A 24,995-nucleotide genomic window follows, 5' to 3' on the forward strand; every position below is an offset into this window, starting at 1 on the left:
GACAAAGGTTTCTTAAAGAAGGGAATGAGTTATCAAACAAAGGTCATGGAAACTTATTCTTGGAGGCCTCTAAAATATACACTGTAAGCAGAACCATAAAATATAACTGAGCAAAACACAAAAATCCAAACACCTATGTTAACATATTTGTAAAAATGAATAGATAAATTAAAGAAGTTGTTTGCTACAAATCCATCCAAAGACAGAGGGCTGGAATAACTAGATCAGATGGTGCCTAGGCCCATGTGGTATCTTCATTTTATCATCTATAAGGGCAGGATGTGCCATGGACATTTTTCAATCTGACTTGTTTTGCATCCATGCTATTATGCTGCACATTGTAGGAAGGTTAATCATATACACATGGACCAAAAAGTATGGGAAAGATACCCAGGAATGCTTTGTAATAACCAGAAATGAGTAATTGGGAAGAGGTCATAGGTGAAGCATATGATTTCCCACTACCCTCATTTTAGTCCATGTACTTTAAAATTATGTCATATTATTAAACTTATGCAGTAAAGTCTCAATGATTCGCTATCAAGAGTACAGAAAAAACATTAATAAGAAGGAAGAATGAAAGAGAGAATAAAAAAGGGTAAACATTTCTGCTAATATGAAGAAGAAATGAAAAAAAATTTTAACAATACTTAAGCAAGCAGAGATGGTCATTATTCCTACTGACAACAGTAGGAGTATTTACTGAAAGCCAATACCATGTAGTTATTGTTAATTAGGGAAATTATCTGCCAAATTGTGTAGTTCTAACACAGGTTACTTGTGTGGATTTTTTACCTCTCACCATTTGTGGTGGTATTATTGGCAGAGACAGCCAATATTCTGGGAATGTCTTTTTGGAGTTTGGTAGCTGACTGAAAGCTATTACAACTTCCAATTGAAAAGACCAAAATTCAGTTAATCATTAAAAATCTTCCTTTTGTTTTTCCAAAGTTAGTTCAGCAGACCAATGATAAAGACATAACCAATTCCTGGACAGAAAAGTTTGAATTATTGGGTATAATTATTCAAGATATTATTTATTTTTCAACAGGTATAGGATGATGTCTTCAAAGAAGGCTTAAAGCTTGGGTTTTGAGGAATATGGGCTTGGGTTTGAATCTCAACTCTGCTAGATATTTATGGTATAATCTCAGGCAAGTTATAGAATTTCTCTCAATCTTGGTTTCCTTTTCAGTAAAATAGGATTAAAGTTTCCTCACTTTAGGGCTACTGTGGAGATAAAAACAACAATGTATATGAAGTGTCTAAAAGTTTCCCATACAGGCTTTATTTAGTAAATATTAGTTCATTTCCTTTCCCCTAGTTAGAGTGCCTTTCCTGAATTAATGCATATAACCTTGCAGGCATCTTATGACCAAAGTAATTTAATATTTACGACAATCTAAGTTTCTTCTTTCAGAACTTTCTACTACAGTAGTCACATGTGACTCACCTGTGATGCTGCATAGTAATCTTAAGGTTGGTGCATCTCCCCCAAAACCATTCAACATGACATCACTTGAAGCTTTGGGGACAGGAATGGTCATGGTAATTGGCTTGTGAAATTTTCTTCTTCTAGGTTCCAAAGTGACTATAGGGCTGAAGGTAGCTTTGTTGCCTAGGATCTTCTTAACCAACTCACTGTGCATAGGTTGAGCCTTTTAAAAGAAAAAATAAAATAAAATAAACAATATATCATTATATTCCATGTCAAGTTTCTTAATTCATTGCTCTTTATTTCATAAATCAGTTTTCTGGCTTCAAATATGGCAACTGAAAGTTTACTACTGTTACCAAATGCTCATCTAAAACTTTATGAGACATATGATCTCCTAGGGCAGCTTTTGCACACCCAGGAATAATTTGATGCTTTAACCATTTAATTCCCATTTGAAAAGTTGATTCTTAATCACTGGAATAAAATCCACGTTCGGTTAACTTGCATCTTGATGTGGGCATACCTGTAGGCCTACACGGATCCGCTTGGTTAGTGCCCCCTCTGGGAAGACGGCCTGCACCTGGGGTACCACTGTGCTGCTCAGCACGCCTCCCTCTGGGCCAATCAGGTTGCTGTCCTGTTTGATGCGAGACACCACTGCAAAGTACTGTGGGAAGTCACGGGTGATGATGCGGCAGATCCGTTTCTTTTCTAGGTCTTCCGGGCTATCCAGCACTGAGACAAGAAATGACCCTTCTTCATATAGCAAGAATTTCCTTCTGAAAGCATTCTAGCGCACTCACTGGCATAGTTAATAGTGAACAGGTGTTGTAACAAAACACTTCCTTTTTTAAATAATAGGAAAATTTAAAAAGTAAGCCTATCCTAACAACACCAGAAAAATGACTGCAATCTTTCAAGACCTGTCAGCATTTAGCTGGCACATTTTCTCTCTTTGTGGAAAGTAGGTCTTTCCAGGGCACTGTGAAAGAAAAGCATCTAGTTCCAGATGCGGTATTGCAGGGCTGCCTTTGTAAATGAGGGGGTTTGAGGGCAAACCTGGAATGAAAATGAACCTGTTCTATTCTCGGCTCAACATGATGGAGAGGAAATTTGTTATGGGCTCCTTTTCTTTGCAAATTTCAAAGTTAGCTCAAAAACCAGTTATTGTGGTTTTAAGAAGTAATATGGCCCTTTCAGTTCTCAGGGGAGCAGTGCAGGAATAAAATCTGTCTTGGAAGGGTAAGATTCGTGTTTGTGTGTTCATTCCAGTGGCATGGTTGTCTCTGAGATAATCATTGTGAATATTAAAAAAAAAATCAGTGACTATAAATTCAGGGTTTCAATATTCCCCTGAAACCATTAACTTACCAAACAGACCATCTAACATCAGGAGAATGGGATAATGGGCTCTTTATAAATTGTATTAGTGTAGATATGTAGGGCAATACAATAAATCTGACTGGTTTAAAATGCTGAAAATTTGAACTAAGTGGATCACTGAATTTTAAGGGATTATGGAACTGTATTCATTTTTAGAAATCATTTACAATTCTTATAGAGGCATGAACAGCAATCATGTTTTTCTTAACTATTGAATATAACTAGAGAGCAAAAGTCAGAAGTCCCAGGATCTGATCATTCATGATTGAAGATCGATGCATTGGCAAATACTAGCTTATACTTATAAAAGAACAGGTTACCACAAATAATGAACATAAAAATATACAAATCTGATTCTCTGTTTTAAAATGAGCCTTTTACATATGTAAAAAGTTATAAGAGTGGGTTCCCATCCAAGGACAAGATGGCAGTGTTAATGATAGGTAAATACTTCAGATGGAAATATCCTAAACTAAATGCAAGCAAAATAAATGGTTTCAAGGAGTAGAAGCAGCTAAATACTGCACAGAACAAGCCTTATCAGTAAGAATCCTGATCTTTACATCTTGCATGGAAGATGCTGACCTACACATCTAGAAGGCATAATTTCCTCTTCCATCCACCTCCTGGATAGGGTAAGCCTGGCCTCTCTTCTTATTCAACCTCAGCAGGGTGCAGAAAGAAACGTTAGAGCAGCTGCTGTCAATCTACACTTTATTATTCATGAGCCATACCTGAAGCTACAGCCAGTGGTCCTGGAAGACTGATAAAACTTGATAAACAGCCACACAGCTGTGTGTCTACCTCTGTGCAAACTTTGGTAGGCTCTTGGGACTTAGGCAGAGAACTTGCCCTATTTGTGTAGTTACATAAAGTGCAACATATCTGCAATTATCAGGACTGAGAGACCTCATCTCTGTGCAACCTCGGGAGGCCTAAGAATGAGGCACCTCCCTCTAGTTCAGACTAAGATATTTCAACCTGGGGCTAGATGGCCTAAGCTGGATTTGGGGTTTACAGAGATTAAAGCCCTAATGAAAAATAAGTTCCTTAACTATATGTGTACATTTGTATATGAAATTCAACCCTAACTAACTCCCTGTTCAAATTATATATAAAGTGTGAGTGAACTTAATTTTCCTATCTCCTTAATAGAAAGTTAAAAATTATATTATCCTATAATGCAGTAGTTATGGTTAAATGTAGGTTTTCCTACAGAAAAGCTTAACACTTTTTATCAGTGTCTTAAATATCTAAATGTTCAAGTTAGGCATTTTTTTAAATCATGGATTTATTATCCAGTATCAGTCATTTTGTTATGAAACAAAAATATCTATTCTATCTCACATTTTAGAAAAGTTTGCACTAAAGATAGAGATGGGCTGTATCTCTTTATTAAAATGAGATATTTACTATTAACGATTTTATTTTCCCAAATGTAACAAAAGTAAGACTAGACAAATATATTGTATACTCCAACACATCACCATTGGAACATACCAGAATACTTGCTGTGGTAAAATAACAAAGGGACACATTTGTTACTAAACCAAACTTGGGTCTGCTTACCCTTGTGCAGTAGAGCCAATCTATTGACACCAGGTTGTGGTGAAAGAAATTGTGGCATTTACTGCAGGTGCTAAACAAGGGGTCTGGGCAGCTAATGCTCTAAAGACCCAGACTCCTTGTTTGGTACCTGCAATAAATGCCGCACCTTCCTTCACCACAACCCGGGATCAGTAGATTGGCTTTACTGTGCAATGGCGAGTAGACCCAAGCTGGATTAGGCAACACACACACACACACACCCGTAGGACATAAAGAAATGCATCATTATCATGCTTTCACTTCAGAGTTCTTTTAAAACGTTTAATATGAAGTACCTTCATCCATGCCATTAAGGATTTCATTCAGTTCATCTTCAGTGTATTCGCAGTAATGCTCTTTCCAGCTGTCCCCATTCTCACTGCGCAGGACAACCAGTTCCCTCTCTTTTCCTCGAAGGGCAGCAAAATGAGGGATCTCCACGATCACAGGCCTGACACAGTAAGGCAGAACATTCAGTGTGGACAGGAGCTAACCAATAGCAGGACAAGCACCTTGACTCTGTTGCAAAGTGACCTGGAATTCTTCTCTTTCTGGGGACAGGGACATAGTGGGCCATCCTCTGAAGCCCTGAGGCTAGCAAATGGTCCCATGGTAGCTAGCACTTCACCTCAGGGGCACCAATCCTCAGGGCCATGCTGCTACCTTAAACCAATGATGTTTCTCTGTGAGTGCATGTGGCATTCTGGAACTTTTCCTTTGATAAATGTAAGGATAACACATTTAACCAAAAGAAATGTACATGCATATCTATGAGGTGTGCCAATCTCTTAAAACGTTTTCTACAAGGTACAAAATGACAAAATGGTTTAAGAGGAAAAATGGCTTATACGCTGTATACGCTGTAATTTGATGTGTTGTAAATGTTGTAAATGTGTTGTAAATGAGGAGATGTCAGAAAAGTCAACTACTTGGTAACTAGAAAGACATGCACTCGTGGGATTTTTTTCCTTATATTTTCTCCATTCAAGAAAACAATAGGCATGTGTACACAGTGTGGCCCTAATTGAGCACCTCAGCAGGCAGCCCAATTTGTGTCCAATGCCTATTATGTTCAGGATCCGGAACATGCACTGCCCTACTGTTTTTAGGTCACTCTCAAAATTTAGAGAGGCTTTTGATTTTTCAGTCCAGGTTGCTTTGATACAGACTCCAAATTTATCATAATCACATCATAACTAGCACATAGTACAACTAGGCAGATCTCATGCTTTAAACGAAAATGAAGGTCACAGCACTTTAAGGGAAAAGATAGAAAAACATCACTCGAAAATAAAAGTCACATACCACAAGGGTCAGAAATGGTCCACTAAAGATAGGTTATACAGAATTTAAATCATAGAGAGGGACATGTCATGGGCACAATGACAAAAAGAGAAATCATATTGCAGAAGAAGGAGAAGAATGGGGGCCAGCAGCCATCAATTTGTTTTAAGTCACTCCTACCCAAGGAATTTGGTTCCAGGAGGCCCCAGCTGAAGGATGCGGCTGACCAAACTTTCTCCCTCATTAAGTGGGGGAGGAGCCGTTGGCAGGTGAAGTTTACTGAGTACATCCAAAGCAGCAGTGAAAGAAAGAACATAAGTAAGCTTCAGGTGTTGTTTTCCACAGAACCCCAGCGTCACCAGCTGATGAACAGGGTGAAGTTTGGTTTCACACTGCATTTGGTTCTGCCCCCTCCATTGGTCACAAAGAGCAAGAACAGAGACCCAAAGTGTACAATGGAGGCGCGTGGAAGGAGGGAGTGTGGGGGTCGGATCTGTCCCTACTTAGGTTCACCGCCAGGGCATGAGCCAAAAAAGAAAAAAATATGCTCCACTGGAAAAACAGAGCTGTTGGGGATATAGTAAAAACTCTGACTCCATAGCGAGGTCAGAAGTTTTCATGGATATTCCTCAACAGATGTGATGAGTATTAAAAAGCCTACAACTACCTGCACATGAGGGAGGGGAAAGGACCTGGTACATACAGAATGAAAGGAACCACTGGGGAATTACTCCAACCACAATGACATCTTCTGATGCAAACCAGAACTTCACAGGCTCCTTCTAAATCTCTGGTCTGTCTGACAGGAGGACATGGGAGTGGTTTCCATAATTTGGAAATACAGACACACCACTTTTCACGTGTGAACATAATTTGGAGCAACCTGTTAACAGTTTGCTCCAAATTACAAGGCTTTAGAACAGTTCCTGAGTTCTAAAGCAAGAAATCCTTTCCCCAATATGACACTGGCAAAGCAAGAGTTCATGATTAATAGGATTTTCTCCCAGTTTTTGAGCACAAAGAGTTGATATGACAAGACTTAAATACAATTGATTTGTTTCAAAATATTTTGAAACTTGTCCCCCTCCAAAACTTCATAGTTTTGTCAGTTTTCAGCAGTAGCTACTCACTTCTTGGCATACTGAGATACCACTTAATATAATAGCAGCCATACAAACAAACAGAAGAAAGAAGAAATATTTATTTCTGCTCAAAATTGCTAAAATGAGCATGGTGAAAGTTATTCTTGATTTGGTCCTCTTAATGAACACTATGCCTAAATAAAATGCCAGTATAATTATAAGACTCAAGGTAGCAATTTTGACAACAGAAAAGACAAATCACATAGACTAAATTTTTGGATGTTCTATAAAGAATACTGCTCTCCAAAGTGAAGATAATGATTCTGTTTTGTAACTATACAAGACTTTATATTTGGAATAGACTAGTACAGTTGACCCTTGAATGACTAGGCAGGTCCACTTATGCCCTGATTTTTTTCAATAGTAAATATTACAGAACCACACAAGCCGACTCTAAGGTGTATGCAAAGTTTCGACTGCGTGGAGGGTCAGCATCTCTAACCCCTGCATTGTTCAAGGGCCAACTGTATTTTTTCTCTATGACTTCACCACTTAAATCTCAGATTAAAAGAATACCTACCATTGACCAAAACATGATTATTCATATTGGGAATCTAGCATCTACTATCACATTCAAAGAGAAAGAGTAATAGTTAACCTGAATGTTTAACCCATTAATGCCTAAAATAAGAGGCATTTAAGTGGAGTCAAGCATTGAGGCATTACTTCTAATTCTTAAAAAAATTTAATAGAGGCCAATCTTCTTTCAAAATGTTTTGACGTACCTTTTTCCATTCCATCCTAGTGATTTCATGTGGAGGACACAAGCTCATCGGTGACTAAGTGGGAGGTTTATCAGAAACCCTTACCCAAGGAACTGAGCACCCGAAGGTCCGACTTCAATCAGGCGACTGGCCAGGCCTTCTCCTTCCACCATTGGAGGCATTGTTGCCAGTCTATGGCGTTTGACCAGTCGGCAGGTGACTCGTGTTGGGGCAGTACATTTCCGAGGCGGAATGATGATGCGGAGCCCATTGTGTCTGCATCCTCGCATAGCACCACCTCGGGCATCCACCATAAAACTAACCAGGAAACTAAAAATTAAAATAGAAGATTAGATGTGTTTAGAAATATCAATGGCAGATAAACAAGCTTTGTCAAGTTATTTTTTTTCCATAATGCTCTGTTCTTAAAACATCTCTTTTTTATTTATATTCATGGTGGCCAAAAATTTGCCCTTAAAAGTTATTTTACTTTATACCAATGCCTTTATTTTAATTTGGTTGTTGTTTTAATTTTTGTATTTTTTGATCTGTAACTAAAGAAGAGTTCTAATTTTTTGATAATGGTAATATTAAATATAAATTGTAAATTAAAAATATATCCAATTGACTTAGAAAGTAGAGTGAAATTACATAAAGAATATTGATGAGTTTCCTTTTGTTATAAATGCAAATACTTTTGCTTCCTTCTATGTGTGTCCTGAAAAATCCATATTTTGAAACAATATAAGGATAGAGCAGAGGGGAAAGACTAAATTGCAACTTTTCTAAGTAAACTCAACTTGACTTTTAAAAATTACATATTGTCCAGATCATTTTAGTATAATTCTATGACTTAAAAAAATTCACAGGCCTTCTCCCAAGATCAAACCCATGTACACGCATCCTGCTCCAACATCGTCTTACCCAGGATGCAGGTTTTTAACCCAATACATTCTAAAAAAAAAAAAAAAAAAAGAGGAAAAGCAAAATAATCAAGTGTTTTGGATAGAACCAATTTACTGGTGAAAATGGACTTTTTCACTTCTTAGGTAGAAATCTCTCTGCTATACCATTCTAACTGAAGGGGTAGATAGGAAACAAAGATTATAAATACCCTCTAGTCTGGGCTTTGAAGTGGGAAAACCTGGGCTCATGCTAATGGAGGATATCTGTGCATCATGATTTTCCCCAAATTATAATAAATTGAATATGGAAAGTCATACGTAGTAATTTAGAAATGTAAAGGCATCTCTATTATTTTTGCTCCTTTTTTGCCAAGCTAATTACTTGTAAATAGGGGAATAATGATCCAAGGTGACTTGGTTTGTTTATTTTAAGTGTACCAAGAGAAAGGGTTTATCTTAACTTTGAAGTTGTTTCCTTTGGGCTGTTTCTGCAGCTTAGTTTGAGTTTTTCTCGCTATGTTAGTGTAACACTCATTAAAGACTTGGAAGCACGCACTGTGTCAAGGAGCAAAAATTAAACCAGGCAATCTGATGGTCATACACATATACACAAAGACACACACAGTGTGCACACCCTTACACAAATAACATTACTGTCTTTCCCAATTCTCCTTGCATTTGCAAGCTTTTTATACCAAAACAGAAAGAGGAAAGCACCATATAGGTGTATTATGGATCTACTGATAGCTTAACCAGCACAGAACTATACCAGATTCATCACACCTAGATATTGCATCCATGACAACATGTAAAACATTTCAAAGGTGTTTCATCAAAGGAAGTTATGGGATAGAAACACAATACATTTATGTTATTTTTAGGTAAGTGAAGGAAAAATACCTTAGCGTCCTCTTTATAGCAGATCACAACTCATTGAGCATGCTATTAAACAGAAACCCTGTTGCTAGTAATACAAATGGATGTGAAGGAGCCCAGACTGCCTGTCTGAAGCAGGTTGTGCAGGATGAGACCATGAGAAAAGGCGACACACTTCTTCCCATATGCAGGAGCCGGTCTAGACCTACCAATTCATACCCAGTCCTCTAAGTTTTTAGTAGGGGGCACAAACTGGACAGTATAATCAACAGTTAAATCCTGAAGTGTGGATATTTCCGGTCTTTATCAAGTCACAATGAGAAAATGTTGGCTTTTTTTTTTTTTGATCCCAAGAAAACAGGAGTTTACTGTGGTTTAGAATTCAGAATGACTGTACATAATAATTAGGTTTAACTGACAACACTTCTCCTGAAATTTCTGAATTTTTGCTAAGTTTTATATATTATCACTAGCTTGAGTTCCCCCCTCTCTCTTACTTTTATTACTAGAGTCACCAGAAGGAGAATTTAAAATATTTCAAAAATAGCTGTTTCTGGGCAAGTCACCCAGCACACACTCCTAATGTTTCCTCTGGTTTCAAACATAAAGGGGAACCCGGCTCAGACAAGAACAATCCTTGCTGCACACCCGCCGGCTCATGTATCCCCCTTTTTATTCTGAGAGGCTCCAGCTCAAAACAAAAGTTACAAGGTTAAGCGCTACTCCGAGTTCCTGACACAGCTGACTCCTGCTTCATCTTCAGAAAAATAGAAGTCTGTAATTCCTTTTTGAACATGTATTCGAAGTGGAGGTCTTTGGCCATGAGCTCCTTTCTGACACCATCTAGTGCCCACTGGTGGTCCGTCAGCTCCAAAGCTTCCCACTCTGTCTTAAAAGCTTTATTGGTGTCTGTGGGCATGGGCATGGCCATGGCTGCTCCAGTCATCTGTTCCTGCATTATCCGTGATTGGTCAGCAGCATTATCTTGGCCCAAAATCATAGAGTAAACACTCCAAAGCCCAAAGACATTGAGGAAATACCAGGATGCAGAACTCACCCAGGAGGCATCTAATGTGAGTAGTTCAATTTCTTGCTGTAGCATAGGCTTAAAACAGAGGGTCAGTGGAAACAGGACCTTGGTTATGACAAAGCCTGAAAATGTCATGTTGATCCATCCACCAATAAGAATCATAGGGAGGACATTTGTGACATTGCCTTTCATCATGTTGGTGAGCATAGTGGGATCAGTCATAGGAGAAGGAGGCACAACATTCCTTTTAGTTTTTTGAAAAAACCCATCCTCTGGGTTGTTGAAGTAATATTTTCATGTCAGGAAAGACTGTTTGGGAATGTTTTTCCGTTTTCCCTGAGGACTCTGCTTCAAATTAGGACTTGACTGTCGGAGACTTGTTCCTGGGTGAGCTTCTTGTCACTCTGCAGCAGGATGGACATGTAGTGGAAAATCATGCCCATGAAGAAGGTGATGATAACGATGGGCAGGACCACCCAGAGGCAGATGTTGGAGTCGAGCAGCAGCTCCGGCCCTGCCATTTTCACAGAGAGCCGGCTCCTGGCCGGCTGTAGCGGGGTTGATCTTCACCGGGGCTTGGGCTGCGGGGCTCCTCGTCAAGTTCGCCTCCGGACCTTCTCACGACCCTCAGCCAGGTGAGCCTGGGACAAAACCACAGCCTCGGCCCTTGTGCCCTGCCCACCGCCAGGCCGCCAGGCCGCCCACTAAGTAGGAATTCTCAAAAAATTATTTTCTACTTGCCTTTTAAAATGCACTATTGCTCAAAAGAATGAGAGAACTGGTAACGCTTCTAGATGACTATGAAGGTTTCTTTTCCATTTTACTATTTTCTTTTGACTATGATATTTATGTTGATCTTTATAAAAACTAGAAAAAAGTGACTTAAGTTTCAACCAGTGCTGTTCCAAACTCATTGCTACATTTCTGACTTTCTCTACTTTCTCTGATTTTGTTTCATCTTTTGAATACTAGCAGCACTGGTAAAGAACAGGGACTCAAACTAGTAAGGAACTATAGTACATCTGCTTGATATTATCAAGCTTCAATACTATTTGTACCATTTGAAGGCATTTAGGGAATTTCCCAATTCATGTTACATGCTGTTATATTTCCACTATGTTTATCCCAGTGATGGCTTAGGGCCTATATAACATCTCTATTTAGAACATCTTCTAGGGGTGCATTCTCTAAGGCAGGGGTCCCCAACCCCCGGGCCATGAACTGGTATCTGTCCATGGCTTGTTAGGAACCAGGCCACACAGCAGGAGGTGAGTGGCGGGCAAATGAGTGAAGCTTCATCTGTATTTACAGCTGCTCCCCATCGCTCACATTACTGCCTGAGCTCCGCCTCCTGTCAGCATTATGGTGAGTTGTAATAATTATTTCATTATATATTACAATGTAATAATAATAGAAATAAAGGGCACAATAAATGTAATGCACTTGAATCATCCCAAAACCATCCCCCTCACCACTGTCTGTGGAAAAACTGTCTTCCATGAAACTGGTCCCTGGTGCCAAAAACGTTAGAGACCACTGCTCTAAGGAATGAATTGAAGTAGCTATGTTCTTGGCTGTAACAATGTTAAAGTAACTATATGTTTGATTACTTTCTCTGATTTTGTGTCATTGACTGATCTTTTTAAAATTCTCTTTTGTTCTCATTTACTCCATAATTTCCACACCCCTTTTCATGCAACAATTTGTTACCCTCCTAGTAAGTGCCAGGTGTCCTGCTAGGAACTGAGTGAGAATACAGAAAGTAAAGACATAGTTGCTGCTGCCAACATACTCACAGCCTAAGCCCCAAATGTCACATGATGGTTTCACTTACTCAGAATCAGTTCTTTCCTGGTCAATGAGAAATGAATTAAACCATATATAGAAGCCATATCAGTGCCACAATGGCAGTGACCTTGTTCTCCATATTTCTTCCTGTGTCCCCCCAGTGCCTAGCACAATGTAAATAGAGCACATAGTAGGTAGTTAATAAACAATTGCTGAACAGTGAATGAATGGAAGAGTGAAAATGGTAAGTTGTGAGAAGCTGTATATATTTATTTCTAATTGAGAAGAAGCCTAAAGTAGAAGGCTATTTAATTCTCTGGTCCCTGGACAAACAATCCAGTCAGACCTCATTCAAATTACTACACTCAGATATTTCAGCTCATAAAATAGCAAAACAGTTGAGAAGGACCGACCTCAATGCTAAATATTCCTCTATAGGTATTTTCCTGCTCCAAAATGAGAGACCCAATATATTTATTTCCCTTGATAGAGGATGAAGAAAGACCAAAGATTGGAAAATAAAAGAACTTAAAGACCGGAGCTGCAAGTAGATAAATTTAACTGTATGTGTCTTGGTGTCTTCACAGATCTGGAAAATTATATTTAAGTACTGCACTGGAACACAAAGCAAATTGGAAAAATTTAGGTGCCAATGTGCATAATTCAGAGAAAAGAAAAATTAAATTTCCAATGAAAACAAGTTTTTGTGTCTTTATCAAATAACTAAAGGAAATGCAACAGAGTAACAAAAAGCAACAAGCTCTATTGAGGGAATTATTTGATGAGAGAGAAAGAAAGGGACAAAGAAAGGGGTGGGGAGGGAGGGAGGGAGATGGAGAGGAAAATAAATCAGAAGGATATCAAGAAAGAAACAAAAGCATTGGAAGTCATGAAAGAGCTAAATACTGATAGTAAAAATGAATAAAAATGTCTACAAATTTAGCAAGAAAACACCCTAAGCCAATCAGACTCAAATAATGTAACTGCAGAATAAACAGCTAATTAAAAAGCTGACTATGTAGAACTCTATACCAAAAGAAGTCTTTTCTTCAAATAAGAGGGCATAAGAGAAATAATGATTCAAGTTTATATCTAGTGCTGATGAAAAATCTTTTAGATAAAAGTCAACATGCTAATCATTAATCCCAATAGTTTGTAATATAAAATTGGTTTAGCATTTGAGCATTTTCATTTAAAAAGATCAGAATCAAAAGGTGTCACTATTTGGATAGGCAGTAGAATTAGTGGATAGTTATTTTGTGATGTATAAAACAATTTCAAGGGACGTCCCTGGTGGTACAGTGGTTAAGAATCTGCCTGCCAATGCAGGGGACACAGGTTCGAGCCCTGGTCTGGGAAGACCCCACATGCCGTGAAGCAACTAAGCTCGTGCGCCACAACTACTGAGCCTGCGCTCCAGAGCCCGTGAGCCACAACTACTGAGCCCGTGTGCCACAATTAGTGAAGCCCACGTGCCTAGAGCCCATGCTCCTCGACAAGAGAAGCCACCACAATGAGAAGCCCATGCACCACTACGAAGAGTAGCCCCTGCTCGCCACAACTAGAGAAAGCCCTGGCGCAGCAACGAAGACCCAAAGCGGCCATAAATAAATAAATTTATTTAAAAAAAATTTCAAAAAGCAGATTATAAAAGATCATTTACTTTTTTTGGTACCATAGGAAAAAGTGAAAAGTTGGAAAGGAGGGAATCATGAGATGAATCAGTTCACATACTAGGTTTGATTAAGTAAATATGATTTTCTCATATTTTCAGATTAAAAATGGGACAAGATAATGCCTATAAACAGTTGGAGATGAAAGGAGTTGAAGTAAAAACATGTAATTAAGTATGCACAGAGGTATCATATATGGATTAAAGCTCAGCTCCACTGTTTGTGAGCACTGACTAAAGCCTCTTCTGTCAATGAAGGATAATCATACCACCACTTAAGGGCAGAGTGAGGATTAAATCATATATGGGTAAAGCATATAGAATTCAATAAATGCTTGTTCCCATCATTTTCCTTTCCTGGCACCGTATGATTTTATATATTTTGAATGTCTTAAAAATTATAGTATAACATAATACCTAAAAAATAAACAGAGAAACTAACATTTATTAAATACCTACAATGAGCCTGGAACTTTGCTAAAGCAGTTTAATATGGAGTTTTCATTGGTTTATGAACTGTACTTTTCAAAGAAGATATAAAAATACTATTATCACAGAGCACAAGATAATGCAGCAAGTACCATGCTGTTTCCTAGATACAACTCTGATCTACCAAGAGATCTATCCCTGTCTTGAATTATTGCTGTAACCTCGGGCAAGTCACTTAACACATTTAGGTTTCAGTTTTCTCATCCATAACATGAGAGACATTAAATTCTTAAACTCTAATGTGGCCTACTGGTGTTAAAATTCTAACTAGGTTAGGCAACCTATTGTAATTTTCCATTTCAGATGTTTTGGAAGCATTCTTATCTGGAAAATAAACTGCTTCTCCTGCAAGAAATATACACTATTTTTGCTGTATGGTTAAAACAGTCAAGGAGCAGTTTTGCAGAAAATGTATACACATACTGCACTAAACATTGACTTCAGACTGTACAGACAGAAAACATCACGTAACATACTTGGTTTTAATTGTATATCTTACTCTCCAAATGAAATTCAACAATCATGCAAAGTAGAAACTCTTATTGACGTTTTCTAAATTGTGAGATATGATGTTATCACAATTTAAAAGGAATAAAAGCAAAAGCAATCCACCATTATTATGCAGATGACTTGCCTAGGAATATGTAGTTGATTAGCTAGACAGGTACATGCTTCAGAGGAGGCAGCAGAAAACAATGATTCTGCAATTTTGAGGACTATATCCTCCACCCCAAAAGTTATGTATCCTTAGGTTTACTTTTAATTCATCCAGGACCATGGGGTGGGGACGGGGAGGACACTGCAGCATTCATAGTTAGTTATTGATTGAAAATAGGGGGAAAAATGTCATCAGGGTGCTTCAGTGATCCACATATACATAGCAAGAGGGCCTTAAATTAAATCTGATTTCTGGGGTACTATGAGAAAACCATATGATGAGCTTTTTCTCCTCTATAATTTCCTTAATTCCTTCCCAATCTTTGAAATTCCATGAACTGAAAAAGTGATGAAATACAGCTTTGAAAAAAGTGCCTCAAACTTGTTAAAATCACCAAAAAAGGGCTTCCCTGGTGGCGCAGTGGTTGGGAGTCCTCCTGCTGATGCGGGGGAAGTGGGCGCGTGCCCCGGTCCGGGAAGATCCCACATGCCGCGGAGAGGCTGGGCCCATGAGCCATGGCCGCTGAGCCTGCGCGTCTGGAGCCTGTGCTCCGCAACGGGAGAGGTCACAACAGTGAGAGGCCCACGTAACGCACAAAAAAGAAAAAAATCACCAAAAAAGTATTTATCACTCACTATGTTCATCCATAGAGACATAATATTTAGTGTGTATTTCAGAAAAAAGTAAAAGAATGGATGTAAATTTTTCAAAATTGAAAACTGTTTTATTTGTAGACAATCTTTAGCACCATGATGGATGACTGTAAAATAAAATACAATAATCAGCAGTTTGATAAGAACCTTTACTTTATTAAAATGAAATAGAATAATGGATATCTTTAGAACACTGGAATCATTCTATAGCACAATTTGTAAAATATCAAAAGGCTGCATTTAAAGTAGTACTAGCAAGCAAATGCACTATTAATAAACTTTTAGCCCTTGGTTCACCTAGAATATAGTTTAAAAAAAAAACTCTGCTAAGTGACACTTAAAATTATAACCTTTACTATAACTTGAAAATAGCTCAACCAATTTGCATAAGTGCTGGAATAGCATTTTTCAGCTCTATGTAGCACTTGTTCTCACAAAAGAAGCTGAGATATGGAGACCCATGACCAAGATAGGCTCTCACTTTAGGTCTACATTCATTTTGGTATAACCTCACCTAATTTCCAACAAAATAAGAAATACCCACTTTCTCTTTACCATATGGCCATGATTTGGAGAAAATACATCATCCTCGCTCTCTCTCTCTCTCTCTCTCTCTCTCTCTGGCTAGGTATGGTCACACTAAAGCATCCTGAGGCAGGGTATATGCAGAAGGAAATGACAAAAGGAGGAGAGGAAGAGGCAACATGTTCAGAGAAAGAATTATGCAGAAGTTCACCTGCTGTTGTCACGATCAAGACATGGAGAGGTGCGGCTGCAACAGAATAGATACTTTAGCACAGAGAAGGAATGGATAACGTGAAATATAAAGAAGGAAATCAGAAGTGACTTTCAACTGAGATATATTATTTATATACCAATATCGTATTCATTGAAAAAAAAGATGGAAATACAAATGAGATACAGCTCTATGCAAATGCTGAGAGAAGAGCCAGGTACGGGGGCTATGTATCAACTCCCAGGTTAGGGAACTGGGATATTATAAAATCACTGGACATGGATTTGTAGCCTTCTTCAACTCTGGCTTACGTGGGCACTTAAAATCTAAATGTCCAAGAAGCTACAAAGCATCAAAGGGCATTATAATGAGAGTTACAAAGTTTTCGATTTGATGTACATAGTTTTGCCTCCAAGCTTTTCTTTCATACTTTTAATACTTTCAAAATAATGGTAATGACATTTTGGGCTCTTACAGAAGAAATGCAAACAGAAAAGGCACAATTTAAAAATTAGCTCCAATGACACACAATAGCATAAACTGTAAGGCAGAGTAGGTAACATTAATTACCTACTAGTAAGTAACAAAAACTATGCAAACAAAATCTTAGTGCTTTTTTCAAGACTTTCACTCCCTGTTTTGGGGATTGCTGTCTTCCTTGCTGGTCGTATTGTTGAATCCCACTTTAAAGTCCTGCCTTTCACTCCTCTTCTACCTGAGTCTGCTCTTCCTCAAAACACTCCATACGTTTTTCACAGAGTTCACTTGGGTTTTCAACACCTGATGATATAAAAATGGATATACATATCCTTTGGACCAGAAACCCAGCCTTACAAAACAGTTGTTTTACTACTTATAAAATAATTTTCTTCATCCAGAAGAATTTACCTTCATGTATCTTTAAAAAAAAGGAGTGTTTGAAATACACTAACAGCTAAATTAACCACTATTTGTACTTAGATAAATATTAACGTTGTCAAATGAGAAACAGCTTTAACTTCCTTGAGTTTCAAATATCACCTTCCACTATTTGAGCTAACATCTTTACTTTTTTTTTTTTTAAATAGACTATATTGTTTAGAGTAGTTTTAGGTTCACAGCAGAGCCATCTTCAACAAGTTTTTATGAAAAAGAAGTCCTTTAAAAGATTACTTTCTTATTGACTTTTAGTTACCATATCTTATAGTATAACATCATGAATTGACATTTATTTGTTGGCACTTGGCTGTTATTTAAAAAGTATAAAAAGAAAGACTTTCTAAATAATATTTCAAATGAGTCACAAAACTAGCTCTCACTAGGAACTTGTGCCTTATATCTGTTGATTCATTATGCACTTATGAAATAGGGAAGATTAAATTCAAATTCAATCTTGTCCAACCTTGTGTTGGATGTGATTATGACTGGGATACTAGAAATAATAATTGTTGGTTAGAGTGTGAATCAGTAAGGCAACTTCTTCAAGAACAACAACAAAAATATTACTGTCAGCCTTTCTTTTGCTAGCTATTGGCTGTATCTCTTGGTCAGAACAGATTTTTTAATCACTGATACCTATTCTCCTATAGTGACAGGCATTAGTCATCAGAAAAAGAAGTAAAAGAAAAATCATTAATAGTGCTTATTGGTAGAAGCTGTGTCTTCCATTAATCTAAAATCCCTTTATCTAATCTAATAGAACATTATACATCAAATTAGTGGCATATGCATATAAAAGCTAACTTTATTATCCCTTCTATCAAAAATTATTTTTTTCTTACATTTAGGGCAGATTTTGAAGTGGCTTAGGAATTCACCCAATTAATTAAAGAGAAACTCAGTTCCTTGAAAACTATATAAAAACTATTACTCAGGAATCTGGTGTATAATGAATAAAATTACATGTCATTGTTACATGATATATTATGAATGTTATTCATATACATTCATATCATGGTAGCTTTCAAATACCATCACCCTCAGGATCATTGAGTTTTCAGTGGTAACTACTCATCCTATTAGAGTCATCTTTTGCACTGTGTTCATTCAAATAATATAGTAGAGACACAACTTTATGATGGATTACCTGATTAAAAATAATAAGTCAAACACTGCCATTATGAACTGTACCACACTGGTTATTGTCATTTAGAGGATTCAGAATACATTTTGTTTCACTGATTTGGAATTTGTTAAAGATGTGGAAAATGTGTATGGGGATTGTATAAATACTAATGGCTATAATCTATTGAGTACTTATTCTTTCTAGGCAAAATACTAACTACTTAAGAAGCATCTAATCCTTAAAGCTCCACTATGGAATTCATAATATAACATTCATCTTATAGGTAAGTAAACTGAAACTTATATATTTTATACAGCTTGCCCAGTGTCACATATTGAGTGTCAGGGCCAGGATCTGCATTCTGATTGATCTGATTCCAAACACACTCTTAACCATCATGTTATCTCTCTTCCAGAGATTGTCTTCCAAGTTCCAATAACAACACATAGGTGTGTTTCTTAAAGGTAGTGGCTAGGTTTTACTCATATATTTTCCTTAGTGCCTGGCACAAGGTTTGATACATTGTAGAATTCAAAAGTGTGTGAAGAACGAATACTTAAGTAAATGGAAAGGATAAAAAAAACTTGAAGTAATTAGTCATATGTTCATTACCTAAGTCACCCTTAAAGTCAAACTTTTACTAGGCAATTTTGTTCCTTTCTAACAGTTTGTATAAAACATATATATCTGTTCCATTGGTACTTGTAGAAAATACCAGTGCCAAGGCCCCAGTGACAGAGACTGTGATGTAACTGATTTGAGTTGGGGCCTAGGCATCAATATTTTTTAAATCTCCCAGGTGATACCAATGTACAGCCAGCGTTGAGGATTAGCATCAGTGATCAGGTGTGAAGTTCACAGAAAAACTGATTTGTTAGAGATCAAGATTTTAAAGATCCTTATTTTAATGAGTGATTAAACTTTAGCCACTGGATATTCTTGTTTCATCATAAGTAATCAATTCTAATTACTTATACATGTATCTAGTTTTATACTATTGGTATGTATATTGATGTACTTCATCTGAGTATTTTACTGCCCTTCAGTAGTTAAGACTTCTTTAAGAAATTCATTTTTTAAAGTAAATTATTTTGGAAATTGAAATATCACCATAACATGTTGACTCTTTTATAAAGTCGGTTACTAATAGTTAATTACATTTTGCTTAAAATAATCTTGTCACTTTGTAGGCTGGGTATGGGCTTCAAATACTAGATTATGGTTTCTAGATTCTGAACTATTATCCATCAACACTCTAGGTCCAACTTTCTTTTTTTTTTCTTCTCATCACTGTTGAAAAACTTAGTAGCAGAATGCAATGTTATGTTTTTTGAATAATTTATAGCTGTCAGATTTTAATTATTTTATACTTAAAAATATGTAAGTAAATTTGGATGAGGTTTAATTGATTTTTATTCCCTTGAATAACACCTGTATCAAGAACTAGCTTTTACTTATTTAACAAAGAAGAGTATTGTGATTATTTTCAATAACTAATTTTACATTCATTCTCCGAAACTTTAACAGATCAGGCTAAGAAGTACAACACTTTTAATTACAATATCTTAGAATGCTTTCCTGAAAGGAGAATATTTTAGAATAATCAGAACAAGAAAGGATCTACTAAAAATAGTTCTGGGGATTATGGAAAAGGAGTTTGGGATAATAATTTAAATCAAAATATTCTAGTTAGTTAGATAAAATATGAGCAGGGATTTAAAGTGATTAAATAAAAACATCTTAAAAGTTTATATGTAATTATGAAATTACTATACAAATTGGCACCATTAAAATGTAAGGGAAAAAAATGTAAGGAAAAAAGCAATCATGAAGAGTTTACAATTTAAAACTCCTTAAGGAATTTATATTCCACATAATTGAATTCTTATAACTTAAGGACATCTTTAAGAATGTTTAAAATTATTAACTCAAAGCCCTACTTTTTCATGAGTTAATATAAATAGGCAGCATTTCTTAAGTAGTGGCATATATATTATCTGGATGACTTTTAAAAGATAACTGAGAACCTGACTGGTTGCATTCAAATTTTCCTTTTTAGAATATCCTTACTTCAAACAGCTTGTGAAATCCTCTATACATTTGTATGACTCACACTTCTGTAAACATTATTTTAAATGCATTAATACATAAGCAAAGGCATTTATTAAACTAGTGAATCTTAGTAAATAGAAATTTCAAAAAAGCAAATGATCTTGCCCCTCTTTTCAAGGTCATCTTAAAAACGTGAACAGTAAGGAGGCCACTGGTATACTCTGGTTAGTTAGCAAGCTGTTTGACGCAATTCTACGACTTATTTTAAAACAACGGTCAGTTCTTCTATGCTGAATTCAACACTTTTTGCTAGTTTGTTTGTGTGGATAGAGTCCATGGTGGATAAAGCAGTGACAAGTTTTAAAAAAGGTCACTTCCCCTGTAAGCTAGCCATCAGCTAAAGCTACTGGACAAAGCTGTTATTTTCACTCATCTCTTTTTACCTCTTGATCTGGATGCATAATATTGATTTACTTACCCTGAATGAATAGGGCTGGAAGAAAGAGCCACGTTGTCTAAGTTCTCGGTGCCCCAGCTTAGACGATAAGAATTCCTTTCTGCCTCCTTGGCTAGAGTTGACACCTAAACACAAAGAACACTGGATTTAATAAAAAGACGTTCCTTCAATTAAATTAAAATATAATGAACTTTAAAAAAATGGCATTATAGGAAAGTGGTATTACCTGGAAAAACGTTCATTTAAAAATGTGATAGAAGACCAAGGTATTTAAAATGTATCTTTATAATGCATTCCTATTTAAATTATATTATTGATATAAGATCACATTTCTGTAATTGTCTTTGAAAAGAGTTGGTGTTCATCTACTTCCTATATCCAGCCAAGCTGATAAAATTATATCCAAAATGAAAATATTCCATAACAAATTCTACATCTTTTCTAATAGAAAACAATTTTAAATGTAGAGAGACATATTTTAACCTGTACCTTTCATCTTATACCTTAAATGCATCCTACCTTACATTTTCCTTTAATAGAGATTTTAAAAAGGAATTGAATTCTATATATAATGTCCACACGGAAGAATCCAGTATAGCTGAAGAAACAAGCAGTATGTTATTTTAGAAAAACTCTGCTCACTGAAAAATGCAGCAAACATTTTTTATGTTTTAGAAAAACTCTTAAATCCCTTATCCTAGATTATCAACTGAATTAATACAATATTTTTTAGATTAAAAAACTTCCTCTGGACATTTCCGGCATCAGATAATGCTAAAAAGCTCTCCAGAAAGCAGAAATGTGAAGGCAAAAAGTCACATACCTGGTGACTGGGGATCACAACTGTGTCGTCAATCATGGCACTGTCCCTCAGGTATGAGGCATGGCTCAGGGTGTGAGACCTGTCGGAACTGAAGGATCGAAGGCTGGTAGGTTGGCAGGAGGTCATGGTCATATACCAACAGCAGTAGTAGGGTTGGGAGGATGAAATGATGAGCCGAGCAGGAGAGTGAAAAAAGCGTGCTATTAGCTAACAGTGCAACTTCCAGGGGGACATAAATCGCAACCGTGGAAGAAGGAAACACAGGTCTCTGTGTTGCCGTACCTCTCTGTCCAACAACTAAACTAATGTATCTTTTGACTGGTTCCTACCACTCAATGGCAAGGGCACAAGGGAATCCAGAAGATAAAATTTGATACTCCTAATCTGATTCATTTTCTTCCCAGAAATGCTTGAAACCAACAACTGTAGCTTACTTACTGCCAGTATAAGAAATTCACACAGAAAATAATTCCAGGATAGATTGCTTAAATCTGTGTTAAATGTAAATCTCCCTGCAACTAAGAAAAATATTAGGGGGTGGGGGAGGGGAATAAGACGACCCTTGGAGACAATGAAATGAAAGCACAGGTTTCATTTTCACTCATTTTCCTTTCCCTCCACGCCTCTTTTTCCTCTTCTCCAACTGTGAATGACTGAATGTTGGTGCACACCCCTGGAAGCTACAGAGTGAGATGAACTGTGGCCAGATGCATGTTTCCTGCGGAAGTGGTGTTCCTCCTGTTTGTCCCTGGTGTTTCCAACAATGCTATTTCAAAGGATAGCACTGTTCCTTGTGAATGTCCTGTGTGTGGTGAGTGAAACACCAAAGAGTGCTGGTTGCTGTGGCAATGAGATGCAAGAGCACAAGAAACTGTTTCCAAGACCAACCCACATAACACACACATACACCAGCACGAAAACGAATTGCCAGTGGACACCGACCAAAACTGAGGTTTGGCTTCAAAATGGGATTTAGGCCTTGATAATCAATGCTTTACATTTTTGATAAATCTGAATTTCAAAGTTCTGAATTATATACTCAAATGACATTGGTGAACCTTGACATTTGCATAGATGCAATTTCATTCCTTCCTAGTCAATTTGTACAGTCAAATGACAAATAGATTGATAACTGAAATAAACTATATTTTATACATGTTAGTCCAAGTATTAAAGATCTGTATTCAAAATATTAGCCCAAAGCCCATAGGGGAAAATAAAGAGATATGCAAACTTTCACAATATTGATAGAAGCAAGGTTTCATTTACATTTAGCTAGTAGGTATTTGGCTAGTGAAGCGCTATAGAATTATGGACTAAATGTCAAGTTAGCATATTTATTAGTAGAAGCTATTTTCTTTTGCAAATATACCTAAGTTTGTAAGCCACATACTGCCATCTTTATGAGGTGTCAATATTGCCAACTTCAATTATTTTTGAGGAAATCATCACTTGCTAGATAATTCATAGTAATTTGGGGCCTTCTCCTATTCTGCTGTAGGATTTATGCCCCCAAAGTAAATGCTGAATATTAGAGGGTAAGTGACGTGAATCAAAAAAAGTTTAACTGTCTGATCCTGGGACTTCCCTGGCAGTCCAGTGGTTAAGACACCACACTCCCAATGCAGGGGACAGGGGTTCGATCTCTGGCTGGGGAACTAAGATCCCACATGCCACATGGTGTGGCCAAATAAATAAATAATCAAATATACTTCAACAAAAAATAAAATAAATATTTAATTGATCCTATGTTTTTACACCTATATTAATCTGTGTTTATAATAAAATTAAATCTAAATAGAATCTGACAATATACTATTTTATGTTACATAAGCTCTTGGGGAAGATTGAGGCTCCTGACACAGCCAAGGCAGGAGCAGCCTGAATGCCTAGCAAACCTATTCACGGGGGTTTTAGTCCTGGCACTTGGAAGCAGCTTATATATAGCTGTTTTTACAGTTGTGCAGTTAGATTTTGATGGTGCGCTTCATAAACAGGCTGCTGTGACTAACCTTGGTGTGACCTTGAAATTGAGGATGGGAAGGCAATTAAATTATTGGGGAAAGGGGTTTATAATCTCAGCAAAATCTTGTCTCAATTAGTGGACTGAGCTTTTTTTTTTTTTTTTTCTGCACTTGTTTTGTACCAGGCAGCACTAAGATCACAGCTCTTAAATACTATTATCCTTTATTTTGTTTTGAATTGAGCCAAGAGAGGGAAAACAGTAGAGAGGTCAACCTCTTGAAATGATATGGTGTCTACAGGCTCAACCACCTGCCCCCATTAGTTCTGTTGGGCTCAGATTTGTTAATTACTTAATCTCTATCCTCAGCTTTAAAATTCAAAGATCCAGATGGTGACTTTACACATTTAAAAGTGCTAGATTCATATGAATGAACAGTACTAAAGGACCAACAGGCACTGGAGTAAAGGAGTAAAAATGCCTGCTCATAACAACAAGTAGAGACTTCGTCACTATGTAGATTAACTCTTAAATGCAGCACTGGAATAGTAGAAACACAGGTCTCAAAGGGGAAATGGAAATTTAGCTTGGATGGGAACAATTCGAATGGCAAAAAGAAGGTACTTCAAATAAGACCCAGTGAAGTGGCTGCCACCACTGTAAATGTGTGAACTTTGAAAAAAAAAGGCAGCCAGGTCTCAATGGCCACTCACAGGGAGGCACCATAACTGGGTGGATGTCTGTCTGCTTTAAGAATGAGGAATTAAAGAGCTCATTTGGCTGTGAATGTAGAGCTACATCCTGCAATCAATGTATCAGTAATAAAGGTGGATTATTGATATCCATCTACCTGATACCTGGGTCTATCTTTCAATTGGTTTTGAAACAGGAGGAGCAAAGGGGTGTTGGTGCTATTTTTTGTCTTTCCTAGAGCCCCAACAGGAAAGAAATACAGGGGGAGAAGAAAGGAAAGAAAGAGACAAAGTGACTGACCACAAAAAGGAGATTGGGGTAGGGAGAAAAACACATTAGAAGATGCAAACAGTGAGTGAGGAAAGTTGGAGAGACAGAGGGAGAGAGAATAAGTTGAAACTATATGTCTAAATATCTCTATCCTCTGATTTTATTCTAGTTCACTCTGTTTACTACCTTCTAAAATGCTAATTGGTATTTAATCAATGTTTATAGTTCTAACTGATCTTTTTTCTATGACATCATAGAATCTACTTAAATGAAATAAATGAAGAATATTCCAAGAGTAAAGAAATTATTCTCTCTAAAGGAATCATGACCAGCACAAAGGTCTGGGAT

At 37.0% G+C, this 24,995-nt stretch overlaps 1 protein-coding gene and 1 pseudogene across 25 annotated transcripts in view; both read right to left on the minus strand.

Annotated features, from left to right (window-relative positions):
• ANK2 (ankyrin 2) overlaps positions 1-24,995 on the minus strand; it is a 710,377-nt gene that overhangs the window by 42,695 nt on the left and 642,687 nt on the right. For 19 of the 24 annotated variants that reach the window (XM_082640892.1, XM_082640897.1, XM_082640904.1 and 16 more), the window contains 6 exons: positions 21,722-21,824; positions 20,920-21,023; positions 7,644-7,868; positions 4,705-4,859; positions 1,962-2,173; positions 1,454-1,658 (listed from right to left, as the gene is read on the minus strand). In XM_082640892.1, the coding sequence (XP_082497018.1) occupies positions 1,454-1,658; positions 1,962-2,173; positions 4,705-4,859; positions 7,644-7,868; positions 20,920-21,023; positions 21,722-21,824 (1,004 nt within the window). The remainder of the gene's footprint in view (positions 1-1,453; positions 1,659-1,961; positions 2,174-4,704; positions 4,860-7,643; positions 7,869-20,919; positions 21,024-21,721; positions 21,825-24,995) is intronic. The other 5 variants (XM_082640899.1, XM_082640901.1, XM_082640881.1 and 2 more) reach the window with 1 other exon arrangement.
• Positions 10,032-10,912, minus strand: LOC309798666 (ER membrane protein complex subunit 3-like; annotated as a pseudogene). The gene has a single exon. The product of its transcript is annotated as an ER membrane protein complex subunit 3-like (transcript).

This window comes from Mesoplodon mirus, assembly GCF_964341445.2.
Source record: "Mesoplodon mirus genome assembly, chromosome: 2".
Taxonomy (NCBI): Eukaryota; Metazoa; Chordata; class Mammalia; order Artiodactyla; family Ziphiidae; genus Mesoplodon; species Mesoplodon mirus.